General features: G+C 38.3%; 1 protein-coding gene across 2 annotated transcripts in view; it reads right to left on the bottom strand.

Annotated features, from left to right (window-relative positions):
* Nucleotides 1-14,560, bottom strand: part of LRRC16A (leucine rich repeat containing 16A) — a 495,675-nt gene that overhangs the window by 142,550 nt on the left and 338,565 nt on the right. For both annotated transcript variants that reach the window (XM_006888644.1, XM_006888643.1), the window contains exon 24: nt 11,540-11,638. In XM_006888644.1, coding sequence (XP_006888706.1) covers nt 11,540-11,638 — 99 coding nt within the window. The remainder of the gene's footprint in view (nt 1-11,539; nt 11,639-14,560) is intronic.

Raw genomic sequence — 14,560 nt, forward strand, 5'->3', positions numbered from 1 at the left:
TACAAGTAAAAAAAAAATACATTTTCTCAATCCCTAATTAGGTCAGAGCTATAAACTGTCTTTCACATTCTTAAAAAGCTAATAATTCTCCATAGATATCATGTCAAGGGTCCTAATTTATCTGATAATTCATTTCGCAAAAGTGGCAATCAATCAATGTTTTGTTTTGTTTTTTTACTTGAATTCATGCCTCTCCTTAGTTTTCATTAAGCTCTTTTAGAAAAATTTTACTTAGTTTGTTGCTAGGAAGACTGACATTGCAATATACATACCAACTCAACACATTCTGCATGTACAATCCAGTGACACTGATTATATATAATATTTTGCACTGTGCATCTATTCTCATCTTTTTTTTCCTTTAGTTTCCCTCCCCCATTAACATAAATTCAATGACCCCTATGTAAGTTTCCTATCTATTTTAATACTGCACAGATCTATAAAAAAATATAATGCCCGGGGTAGACATTTTTTACTTGTTAAGCTGAATTACTATTTGATCTTAATTATTTGAAATCATAATTACAAGAAACCAAAGTCCCTCTCCTCCTCAAGTTTTAAAATCATAGGACTATAGTAAAAAGACTTCTGGTGTGATTACAGATGCCACATTCATTGCTACAGCCACCTTCTCTCTTGCCTTTCCCTTTAATATAATACATAATGTCACCTGAAAAGAAGATGAGTTTTTTCCCCTCATGTATTATGAAGTCATTGGATGAAATAACAGCACTCAAAGCAGCTACACTGTTGACAAAGGGTCAGCAATGTCAACTTTGAGGTCTATTAAAAATAACCCCCATACTGTAAGATTTATTGAGACAACACGAGCGAACGATCTTGAGCTCCCCTGTGAGAAAAAGAAGTTGGATGTATGATGCTTCCCACATCATATTATCTCACCATCTAAAATCTAAGCTTGTAGGCATGGTTTTTATCTTCACTTTGGGCATTTACAAAATGCTCTGCAGAGAGCTAAATATATGTTCAAAACAATCTTAATTGATATAAATTTTAGCTCTCTCAACTATTGTATTGATTTGTGCTTTCTGAAGCAGAAATAGTCATCAGTAATTCACATCTTACCAAGAATGAATACTTAGGTTCAACAGACAAAATAAACCACATACTAAGGAAGGAACTTAGATACATCTGGGCCACACAGAGTAATTCGGGAGGTGTGTGACTGTGGGACTATAAGGATGATGCTCTTTAGTAATCATGAGATACCAAGGAGACACATAAAATGCATGCATTAAGCATTCACCAATGAATGGGGGTTTAAATTAACTCAAGAGAATGGTCTTCAAATGTGACATTTTCAATTGCATCCAAAAGTAACATAAAAATTTAATTCCTCAATTTAAAGGGGACATAAAATCTCACATGTGACCAAGATTCTTCTGAGCACACGCTTACTGAAGTTTAGCACAGCCAATCAGATTACACTTAGACATTTCATTGCGGAATACTTTAGGCGCTAGGAAAGTTAAATTTTTTAATCTAAGAAAATATGAAGGGTAATTGGAAATCACAAAAAAAGGAAATCAAAGATCTTGTCTATGTGTCTACTATGTCCATCAGTTCGTAATTCAAGACCCTAAGATACACAAAGCTGGAAGACTAAAGGAGACTGCAGGTTCAAAAGTTGAAGGCGGTTCAATTAGGAAAGGAAAGGCTGTATTCGGAATTTCTCTTAAATTGTCTTCTCAGATCTCCTGGTAGATGACTACACTCAGTCTTTTTAGCTTAACCTATTTCATGCTAACCTCCAGTGCTCAAGTGTGTAAAGCAGCATGGAAAAGTTGTTGACAATAAAGAGTTTGAACCTATATAAGTTCACTCTACTCCAAGGGAATGTGTCCTCTCCTCTGGGCCCTGTTCTCCTTTGATTTGTAACTATCTTTCCATGACCTACAGACTTTATATTTTCTTCCTGAAATATATTCTGAATAGTAACAATCTCTCTTCCATATACTTGAACACAGCTGTCCTTCCTCCCCTAATCTTCTTTTCTGCAGGCTAAACATTTCCAGTTTCTTTGTTCATTCTTATCATGACACAGTTCTAAGATCTTTTAGCCCCTACATCACTTTTCCGTGGAATGCTTTCTTTAGTCTAAAATCTTCATAAAGCAGGACCTACCTGAGTGTAACACAGAAAGAGTGGCTAGGTTAGCTCAGAGCTGAACATGGTTATAGACTTATAGTGGAATGCATGCTTCCATAATGTGATAGAAGTCAAGTTGACTTCTCTGGTGACCATGTCATATCACTAATTCAAACCATTCCAGCTGTGACTGCTTAAGCTTTTGCATGTACGCTAGGCTGTTGAACCCAAGTGTCTGGCATAAAACTATGTATACATTCCATGTTTTATTGTTTACAACTTGTTACACTTCTTTCAGGAAAATAGCTAACTCATATTCTCTTTCCCATTTAGTCACAGAAAATGCTAATTTCTCCAACATAAATTTCTTTATTTAATTCAAGAGAAAATATACTAAACATTTAGTGTTGAAGGAGATACAATTCTGAACAAGTTATAAATCTCTTAAAAATCTCTAAGTTTCAAGATCTACCCTCTATCAGTAGTAGCACAAGGTTTAAAATGTCATATATTACAAGATACACAAGCATAGGAACATTTTCTTTTGTCCTCCCATAAATCCTCATTTCCTAAAAAAAAGTAACTATTATTGGGTAGAAGTAGGAAGCACTGGTGGTCTAGTATCAAGGAGCTGCACTGCCATCACAGGGCATGCAGTTCAAATCTACCAGCTGTTCTGTGGGGAAAAGATGCGGGTTCCCCTCATATCAAATTTGTTTTTGTTGCTATGTGTCGTTGAGTCGCCTGAGACTCATAGTAACCCTATGCATACCAGCCTTAAACACTGCCTTTATCCTGTGCAAATCTTAGTGTCTGTGACACACCTACCCCCATTACCCCAATGACTAAATCAATTCATCTCATTGAGGGTCTTCCTTTCCTGCGCTGTCCCTTCACCCTCACAAGAATGATGTCCCTCTCCGAGGACTGTTCCCTCCATGCAGCAGGTCTGAAGTATGTCAGACAAAGCAATCCTTGCCTCCAAAAAGCAGCCTGATCTCACCTTCTCTAGGATGAACCTGTTTGTTCTTCTAGTAGTCCATGGTATATTCAGTATTCTTCTCCAGCACCACAGCTCAAAGGCATCAATTCTCCTTCTATCATCCCTAGTCACTGTCCAACTTTCTGATGAATAGCAAGTAATTGTAAAGACCATGGCCTGACCCAGGCATATCTTAGTCTCCAGACTGATATCTCAACAGTGCATAACAACAATATGGTGTATAGGTAGTTGTACTGCTAACCCAAGGGCTAAGCCTCTTTGGTGGTTCTAATCCACCAAATGCTTTACAGAAAAATAGCAGGTAATATCATCCCCTGCAATTTAGAGCCTCAGAAAACCCACTGGAGGATAAACACTGAGTTGGTTGTGACTTCAAGGTAATCAGTTATAAGACAGCAGACCGCTATAAGTATTCAATGAGTAAGTGAATGAATAATAAAATCAAACAAACCAAATTTGTTGACATATAATCAATTCTGATTCATGGTGACCCTTCAGGACAGAAGAGAATTACTTTCAGGGTTCCAAGGGTATAAATCTTTATAGAAACAGACTGCCATATTGGTAACTCATGGACAGGTGAAAGGCTGAACTGCTTACCACCTGTGGCTGAACTGTGCCATCAATCAGAAACAACAACAAACATACTACCAACGACAAACCCAATCCATTGTCATTATGTTGGTTTCAACTCATGTCAACCGTCCATCAGGTTTCGGACAGTAAGTCTTAGCAGGAGCAGCTGCTCCATCATTCTTCCTCAGTGTGGCTGGTGGATTTGAAGGAATACCCTTTCAGAACAGGCTAACACAAAGCACACTATGCCATCAAGGCTCCTTAAATGAGGAACTAAAAAAAAAATGCAAAGAGAAAACAAAACAAAACAATTCACTTTCATTAAATAACCTCTGACTAATAACAAAACATGATAAAGTAGAAAGGCCATTAGGTTTCTAAACCTGTAAATTTTGACAAAAGTGGACTACAACAGTAGCTTCCTAGTTTAGAGAAGGGAAGGGAATTTTAGATAAAAGAATGAACACCAAGTGTGGAACACTTAGAGACTCAGGCAAGGCAACATAGGACTCAAGGAGAAGCTAAGGTATTTAAATGTTCTGCACTGGGTTGTCTTTTCTAAGTAATACTGAGGTCCTCCTGTCTATGGGTTCTTTATTTCTTCTTTAACCACTTTTAAGATGAAAGGTAAAGAAGGTAATGCCCTCGGGCAGTTCCCCTTACTTGGGGTAGGTCATGGTTGAGCAAGGGTGGTGATTTAAGTAAGGCTGATACATCTCATTCTAAATCTTGCTTTATTACCATAACAAATAAAACTTACTCTCCTTTCATATTATCTAATCCAGTGTCATTGTGAAACTTCATCTCACTTATTTTGGGCATATTCTCAGGAGGAATAAAGTTTTGGAAAAGGACATCACTCTGGGAAAGTGGAAGAGTCAGCAAAAAAGAAGACCCTCAACAAGAGGACTGACACAGTGACTACACAATGGACTTAAGCATGACAGCCAGTGTGGGGATGAAGCAGAATAGTGCAAGATTCAGATTTTTATTCCTAGGGTTTCTATGAGTCACAGTTGACTCAATAGTGCCTAACTACATCTTCAGCTTGCTTGGTTCCACAATCAACACTCTTGGTAACAGTAGCCAGAAAATCAAAAGGTGAATTGCATTGGAAAAAAATCTGCTGTCAGGGACCTCTCCAGAATACTGAAGAGCAATGATATCAGTCTGGAGACTAGGTGTGCCTGATCAAGGCCATGGTCCATGCTATGCATCAGATAGCTGGACAATGACTAGGTATGATAAAAAGGACAATTGATACCTTTGAGCTGTGGTGCTGGAGGAGAGTACTGAATAAACCATGGACTGCTAGGAGAACAAACACGTTCATCCTAGAGATGGTGAAACTAGGCTGCTCCTTGGGGTCAGGGATTCTGAAGCTTTGTCTGACATACTTTGGGCATGTTGCAAGGAGGAACCAGTCCTTGGAGAGGGATGTCATGCTTTGGAGGGTTGAGGAACAGCACAATAGAGGAAGACCATTGATGAGATGGATTGACTCGGTGACTGGAGTAATGCTCGAAGGTATGTTAGAGACAATAAGGTTGGCTCAGGATAGAGAAGGGTTCAGAGTTGTTGGACATAGACAAGCAACTCAACAACACACAACAACAACAATAACAATCTAGCTTCATTCACTACAGGCAGAATTTAAGAACTAAAGTATATTACAAAAAAAAAAAAAAAAAAAAAGGATAACTACACAACACTAGGATTATGGCCTAGAGAAGCTGTCACATACTTTGGGAGGACTCCATGCAGTCCATGACCAAGATACCTTTCCCAGCCCCCCCTTTCCTAACTTTACTTCTTCAGTGAATTCCACAATTGTGAGGGCCTAAAGAGTCCATAACCAGGGAATTTTGCCTCATAATCTTTGGGCACAATATCAAGAAGAGGACATTCCTTGGGCGAAAACATCATGCTAGGAGGATCACTGAAAGGAGGAAGACACTCAACAAGGACTGACATAGTGACTGTAACAAAGAGTAAGATTTTGATCTGTTATTTGTAGGGTTGAGTCAAAGTTGATTCCATGGTATCTAACCACAATAAAAGAACACTAAGCATCAAATTTTGAAAAATGGCTGTACTAAGGAAGTGAAAAAAAGAAAGAGTGATAAAGAAAGGAAACCAACAATGGAAAACAATGAAAAAAACAACCCAAAAATCCAAGACACAAGAAAGGAAAAAAAAAGATCGAACGGACAAAAAACAGGGTGGCACACTATTGAATGAATCAAGAAGTAAATTTTAGTTGAAAGAGTTGTTGCTGTTGTTGATTGCCTTTGAGTCAAGCACAACTGACTCAAGTGAACCTATGAACAAAAGGCCTGAAGCCCCTCTACAACTACTGACATTTATCAAAGTTCATAGAGTTTCCAGGGCATGCTATTTAGGAAGTGGATGCCACTCCTACTTCCAATTAGGAAAGAGAAAGTGGTTAATGATGATAGAATCATAACCATAATATCAACAATAAATGTTAAATTTACTGATCCAAGACAGAGACACTGCATGTATTATAGAACGTAATCCTTCTGAGTCTCTCTAAAAAAGGAACTATCATCAACTCCATGTTTCAGACGAGAAACTGAGTTAAATGGATTAGCAAATCACTAAAAACACTGTCCTTTCCTGTGCCATCCTCATAATCTCTGACACACTGAAGACCACAGCCACTATCACATTGTTAACTGACCTGGTTGAGGATCTTCTGCTCTTTTGGCTGACTCTCTATCTTCCCAAGCATGACGCCCCCTCTCCAAGGAATAACCTCTTCAAGCAACACACTGAAGATATGTGAGCCAAAGCTTCATCATCTTTGTCTCCAAGAAGCACTCTGGCTGCAATTTCTCCATGATATAGCTGTTTGTTCTTTTGGCAGTCCATGGGATCTTCAGCACTTTGCTCCAACATCATGGTTCAAAGGCATCAATTTGTTTTGGCTTCTAAACATGACAGTGCAATTTCCAGGGTCTCTTAGAATATCCATTTGATATTTACTTTCTCTTTTTTCTTAGGGAACTTATGTTCTCTTCATGGATGATATCCTTCATCTCTCTCAAAAATCACCTGGTTTTCAACGACTGGTGTTCAATGCTTCAAACCTATTCTAAAGATTATTTTTAAAATACAGGTCAGATGGACTCAAGATAATATTTTGGTTCTCATGGGCTTGTTTTGATTTTGTTCAGTTTCAAATTTAACTTGTACATGAGTAACTGACAGTCAGCAATTGGACTGAATTGGGAGATATTGGAGAGCATTATGCTTAGTGAACTAACTCAGTCTCCTAATGATAAATACTGTATAAGACCATTATTATAGAAATGGAAATATAACAAGTAAAATATGTCTGAGGATCCGAGGGGAGGGGGAGCAAAAGGGTGAGGACTGGGGGAGAGGTCACACAATGTGATGGGTAGAAGGAGGGGTGGGTAAAGGAAAAGGGAAAGATCCAGTATGAGAAACAATGTACATGAACTTTGCAAGTAAACCAGTATAAAAAAATTATTAAAAAAAAAGAACATGGAAGGAGTACACAGTCATTGTATCAACAATTGCTGACATTGAAGAATTTCATCAAACAACATATGCCCAAGAGGCAGTAGTGATGAAGGAGGAAGTTCAAGCTTCTCTGAAACAATTAGCCAAAAATTTGGCCCCAGGAATTAATGAAATACAAATTGACATATTTCAACAAACAGCTGCTGCCCTGGATGTGCTCACCAGGTTGTGTCAAGAATTCTAGAGGACAACTACCTGGCGAACTGACTGGAAGAGATCTATATTTACTTTCATTCCAAAAAACGATGACCTGAAAAAGGGTGGAAATTATTGAAAAACATCACTAATATCACATGCAAGCAAAATCCTGCTAAAGAGTATCCTAAACAAACAGTACATCAACAGAGAACTACAAGAAGAGGCTGTGGCACTAGGGACATTATAGCCAATGTCAGATGGATCCTGGCTGAAAGCAAACAGTACCAAAAGAATGTTTGTCTATGCGTCCTTAACTATGCAAAGGCATTTGACTGTGTGGATCATAACACATTGTGGCTTAACTTTAGAAGAATGGGAATCCCAGAACACTTGATTGTGCTTACGTGAAACCTATACTTGGACCAAGAAGCAGTAGTCAGAATAACACAAGGAAAGGCTGCACGGTTCAAAATCAGGAAGGGAATGCATCAGAGATGCATCCTGTCTCTATACTTCTCAATCTGTATGCAGAACAGATCATCTGGGAGGCTAGACTTTATGAGGAAGAATAGGGCATCAAGATCAGAGGAAGACTCACCAAAAACCTGTGATATGCAGATGACACAACCTTGCTTGCCAAAACAGGAGAACATGAAGTGTTTGCTACAGATGGTCAAGGACTATAGTTTTTAATATGGATTGAAAATAAATATCAAGAAGACTAATATTCTCACCATGGGCCCAATTAGCAGCACTATGATAGATGGAGAAGAGACTAAGGCTGTTAACAATTTCACCTTGCTCAGCTCCATAATAATTGCACCAGTAATTAGGAAACCAAAAGATGAACTACCTTGGCGAAGTATATTGTCAGAGATTTCTCCAAAGTGCTAATGAGTAATGATGTCAGTCTAGGGACTAAGGTGGGCCTGATCCAGGCATAGTCTTTGAAATTACTTCCTATGTATCAACACAGAGCTGGACAAAGACTAAGGATGACAGAAGAAGAATTGATGACTTTGAGCTGTGGTGCTGGAGAAGAGTATTGAACATACCATATACCACCAAGAAAACAAATAGGTCTGTTTTTGAGCAAGTGAAACCACATTTTTTTCCCTTGGAGTCACGGATTTTTAAGCCATCTCACGTATTTTGGGCATATGGTCATGATGGACCAGTTCTTGGAGAAGAACATCATGCTTGAAAGAATGAAGGGGCAGTGCAAGAGAAGAAGAAACCAGATGAGATGTACTTTCTTTATAAAAGAAAGTACAAAACACTACTGCAAGAAACATGAGATGGATTGACACAGTAACTGGGGCTATGGGGTAGGTTTGTCAGAGTCCGTGAGACTGGCTCAGGACAGGGCAGGGTTCAGAGCTATTGTACATAAGGTCGCTATGAGTCACAGATTACTTGATGATACATAGCAATGACAACAATATACATGCAGGTGGAGAATTGCAAATCTGGATTTAAATCTGATATATTCGACTCGTTGGCACATAACAAACAACAACAACATATTTGACTCAAGAACCCAGCTTCCTAATCACTACATTGTATTGCCATTTTCTATCAAAAGATGAAGGAGAAAGGACCTCTGGACTTGACATTTCAGAACACTAACAGACACAGTGAATATGTTTCAAAAGGTTACACACTGAATGGGTAGCAACAACGTCATGAAAGCAAGTATAAAATGTATGTACAGGAAAAGAAAGGAGAGACTAACTAGCTCTAAGCATTAAGTTTTTGGTTTTTTTAACCTTAATGAGAAGATTTAAGTATGGAGGTTGAAAAATTATGACAGTAATTCAATTCCAGGTCTATCTCTATACAGAAAGTTTTATAGCAACAGCCACATTCATTCACTTCTATATCAGTTAGGGTTGTATTTGCATAGGGTGTATTTGTAGTTGTGTCATGTAGCCGCAACAGAAATTATGTGGGTTACAAAGACTAAAATATTTAGTGTCTGACCCTTTGTAGAAAATGTTTGCTAACTCCTGCTTATGAGTAGGAAAAAAGGAATTAAGAGCACAGTCTTATGAAAATTTGTCCTATGCAAAGTCAAAAGGGAAAACCCATACATGAATAGTTAAGAGATTTCAATTTTCATTAAAATAAAGTCCTTCGGTGCTACTTGGGAATGATTACTAGCTAAGGGATTGGCAAGGTAGGAGAAAGAGCCATAGAGGAACTTACTCTTTCTCTCTCCAGATCCTAGGAAACAGCATGTTAAATATCCCTAAAGCAGCTAAAAAGATAAAAATCTGCAAACTACTCATCATAATGTCCTAGGAAATCCCTAAAGTAAAAAGGTAGTACTAAACCTACTACAATAATAACTCGAATAATTCAGAATGATGCCACTCATGCAGAATTAAACAACCACATATGCCTCCTGTGGACACTTATCTCTGCATTGAGCAGAGCAACTTTTCAGAATTAACATTAAAGGTTGGGTAAGTAATCTTTTCAGATAGGCAAAATCACTTCTAAATGAGGGAGGTAGTTGGAAGATAAATGGTTTGAAAAAAACCAACCCAATAACAAGTCTGCATCATGGTAGCTCATAAAAGAAAAGGCCAATGTAAGATTTTAGTACCCTCATTTCATTCAATATTAAACAACAAAAACCAAGAAACAATAGAAGATCACACCATGATAGGGCAGCAGTAAAGTTTTAAAGGAAGGGAGAGGAAATCTGATTTTTAAGACATTTGTAAAGTTAAAAATATGTTAACCTTTCTCAAAACTAGTATTTGTAGCCATTTTTCTTCTTTTTTAAATCACAAAAAGTCTACTTTTATAAAGAATGAATGCATACTGTAAAATATTCAAGCTATACTGGAATATAAGAGAATAAATCTTGCCTAATAACATCACCTGAGAAAATCTTCATTAATATCTTGGTGAGCAGGCTTTTGTGAATCTCTTACTGTATATTCAGCCATATATTATCACTTTATTTAAGTGGAATTATTATTACTACAGAGACCGTTTTTATTATAGAGTCTCTTTTAAGAAAAACATTAAAATGACACCTGCACATTGTAAGAACATCAGGTAAACCATAGAAGATGGTAAAAAAATATCAGGTTTCTGATAATTTTGTTCTGCCAGTAAATTCTTCTCAAGATTCATGGATAAATTCTTTTTCTGGTGGCTTTGCAGGTAAGGAGTAGTTATACTGTCAATCCAAAAGGAGATGGTTCAAATCCATTAGTTGCACCATGAGAGAAAGATGGGCAATTTTTTCCCCATACAGAGTGTCAATTCTGACTCGACACCAGTGAATTGAGTGTTGTTATTTATATTACACTCTACAATAAAGGAGCTCTGGTGGCCTAGTGGCAAAAAGCTGCACTGCAAGCCCGAGGGCACATGATTCAAGGCCACCAGCTGCTCCATGGAAGAAGAATGGGCAGTCTCCTCTGTGTGACTAACTGCCTCTGAAAACCCACTGGAGGGTCAGCTGTGGGTCAGTTCCAACTCTACAGTACAACAAAATACACTAATGGGAGCTGGTAGTCTGTAAGGAGGTGTGATGTTAACTCAAATGCAATGCTTCTCTGGCAGTCTGAACCCACCTGCAGCTCCACTGGAGAAAGATGGGCAATCTCCTGGTGATTGACAGCCTTCTTAAAATGCACTAGATAATCAGCCACCAACAAATCTAACTTAACAGCAATGAGTTCAGTTGAATTGATACATTAAGGAACTCTGATGGTGTAGAGCTTCATGTGTTACTCTGCCTTATGTGTTACTCTGCCAATGGAAAGGTCACAGGTAAGAATCCACCACTTGCTCTAAGGTAGAAAGACGGGCAGTCTTCATTCTGCAAAGAGTTACAGTTTTGGAAACTCAATGGAGAGTTGTCATGGGTTAGAACTGACTTGATAGCAGGGGTTTAATATGTGTACATTAGTCTGAGGCACAAAATGATCAGCAACTAAAAATGTATGTTTCTCATTAGAATTTGTCTACATTTCCCTCTCTCTTCTCAGAATCGGCTTCTACTTGTTGCCAGTTTCACAAATCAGCTCTCCCTCCCTCCTGGTAATGATCCATATGATGAGGTTATCTCTCAGAAGGGTCAGCTAAATGTGAGTGGAAGAAACCTGGTTCTCTTACCTGCTGAGTGGTGCTGGTGACGATGCCCTGCTGTAGGCGATAGGCCTGCTCTTGAAGGTATTTTCTAGTCTCATGATTTCGAAGAAGATAATTTTCTATCTGAAAATAAAGTACACAATCTTTTAAGAAAGCATTTCAATTGAGTAGTGAACACAGTTCAGTGGAACACCACTGCTGAACTTAAAACAAGTGCTAACATATATAGTCTGTCCATGCCTTGACTTAAAAGAAATATGGGAGTAGGGACAGGCCAGTGTTGCCATTTATTCTTGGCATTTTGTTACAAATTTAACTTTATAGCAAATGCAGTAATTTCTTTGTCACTCAGGAGTTGACAAAGATAAGCAAATGTTTCATTGCCTCCAAGGTTACCGCCTACTCTCAGGGACTTTCATCACTCTTACACACACTGTAAATCATTCTTCCTCATTCACTTCTTAAACAACATGCCTCCAGAAACTCTATGGATTTTTGTAAAATAGTTGTAGAGGGGCTTCAGACCTTTTGTTCATAGGGTCACCATGAGTCATGTGTAACTGAAAGGCAATCAACAACAACTAGAAGGGGGAGCTCTGGTGGTCTAGTGGTAAGAAGCTGCACTACAATCCTAAAGGCATATGGTTCAAATCTACCAGCTGCTCTGCTGGAGAAGGATAGTCAATCTCCTCCTGTGCGAGGAACTGCCTTTGAAAACCTGCGGAGAGTCAGCTATCTCAATGGCACACAACGGCAGCAATAAACAATTCAGAGGGAGCTGTGGTGGCCTAGTGGTAAGAAACTACTTTGGTTAAGGATGCCTAATAAATGTGAACTCTCAATACTATTAATTTTCACTTTCCATATGCTAAAATGACTGCTCCTTAATATCAATTAGGAACAATTAAAATACAGTCTGTAATTATGATCATCACTAAGAATTATAAAGCAGAACAAAATGTGCTTTTCTACCAAATATAGATGAAGAAATTAGAAAAAAACAAAAAGATCCCTTAAATGAAACTTCAGTAAAGTGACATGTTAATGTCATGACATTACATTACATTAACTTTCTCTTGCTGTTTCCCAAGAAGCAATCTCTTCCCAAGGTGACTTTGCTATCAATGTAAAATGCCTTTCCTAGAAAGACCTTTGCCTTATAATATTAAAGGCGGACACTGCTGCCTGGCTTTAGGTCCCTCGGTTTTATTATTTGTTCTTTTACATTTGTGGGCTATTGCAGGTTCTGAGAGATGGTTGTTTATTCAGGCGGCTTTCAGCTCAGGCACAAAAGGTGTACCCATGGTTGGCCCACACATTAAAGACCTTTTCCCAGTTCACCAAGCTTCAGACTAAACCTGGAAGGAATTTGTTAGAAAAACACTATTTAAGATCCTTACTGAAAAACAGCTCAGGAGGAAGGAAAAAAATAACATTTTTCAAATGTCTTTATTATCAGTTAAGCACACACTACCACTGAAATTATTTTTATCTTGGATAAACAAGATAAACCTTCCTTCCCTAAGTCATTATTGACCAGTGGCAGTGAACTTACTTTCTGGATGTTGACCCTTAGAGTCAAAGCAAGATCAATTGGAAAGAAAAGAGCCAAAAAGGTTATAATAAGCTTCCTCAGCATCACTAGGTCATAGGGAAAGATCTGAGTGAAATGCCAGAACAAGTTCCACTGCCATCCAGTTGATTCTGACTCATGCCCAGTTGTTCTTACTGTTATGTGCTGTAGAGTCATGTGCAACTCATAGTGACCCTATGAACAACAGCTCTGACCCTTACCTATCCTCACTTATCTCTGCTACACCTGCTCCCATTCCTCCAGTCAACTGTCAATCCATCTCTCATCCAGGGTCTTCCTCTCCTGCATTGTCCATCCAAGCCTGATGTCCTTCTCAAAGGACCAGTCTCTCCAGGCAACAAGTTCAAAGTATGTGAGATGCAGCTTCAAAATCCTTGCCTCCAAAGAGCAATTTGGTTTCACCCTCTCCAGGACAATCCTATTTGTTCTCTTGGCAGTCTATGGAATGTTCAATATTTTTCTTCAGCACCACAAGTCAAAGGTGATGACTTCTTCTGTAATTGTCCAGCTCTCTGATACATAACAAGTAATCACGAAAAACATGGCCTTGATCAGGCATACCTTAGTCTTTAGTTTGATATCTTTGCTTTTTAGCACTCTGAAGAAGTCCCTGACAGTAGATTTTCCCAGTGATATTCGTCTTTTGATTTCTTGACTGCTGGTGCCAAGACTGTTGATTGTGGAACCAAGCAAGCTGAAGTTGAAAACAATTTCAATCTCTTCTCCATCTATCATGGTGCTGCCAATTGGCCCAGTGGTGAGAAATCTTTGTACAGTCCTTGATCTTCTGCAGCAAACACATCAGGTCCTCTTTAGTTCTGGCAGCAAGGTTCTGTTATCTGCATAACACAGGTGGTTAATGAGTCTTCCTCTAATTCTAATTCACATTCCTCCTCATAAAGCCCAGCCTCTTTAATGATCTGTTTCACACGTAGATTGAAAAGATATGGAGATACGAAGCATCCCTGATGTACTCCTTTCCTGATTTTGAAACATGCAGTGTTTTCTTATACTGTTCTGATGATGGCTTCCTTGTCTAAGTACAGGTTTCACATAAGCACAATCAAGTGTTCTTGGATTCCCATTTTTCTAAAGTTTAGCAATAATCTGTTGTGACCAACACAGTCAAATGCCTTTGCATGGTCAATAAAGCACAGATAGACATCCCTCAGGTACTTTGGATTTTAGCCAAAATCCATCTGACATTGGCTATGATGTCTCTAGTGCCACACACAGCCTCTTCTAAACCCAGCTTGTATTTCTGCTAATTGTCTGTCAAAGTCCTTTTATGACCCAATTTCAGCATAAGAAGAAAAAAAAAAACTTCAATATTCTAGTAAAGATACATTGTATTTCCAGGTGATTACAACTTAAAACTCTAAATGTAATTTCAAGAAGAAAGGTCACAATATTTTCTTTATTAAAATAAAAATGTTGTTGTTGTTGTTGTT

This window comes from Elephantulus edwardii, unplaced genomic scaffold (assembly GCF_000299155.1).
Source record: "Elephantulus edwardii isolate Elephantulus edwardi_28Jun2011 unplaced genomic scaffold, EleEdw1.0 scaffold00070, whole genome shotgun sequence".
Lineage (NCBI taxonomy): Eukaryota > Metazoa > Chordata > Mammalia > Macroscelidea > Macroscelididae > Elephantulus > Elephantulus edwardii.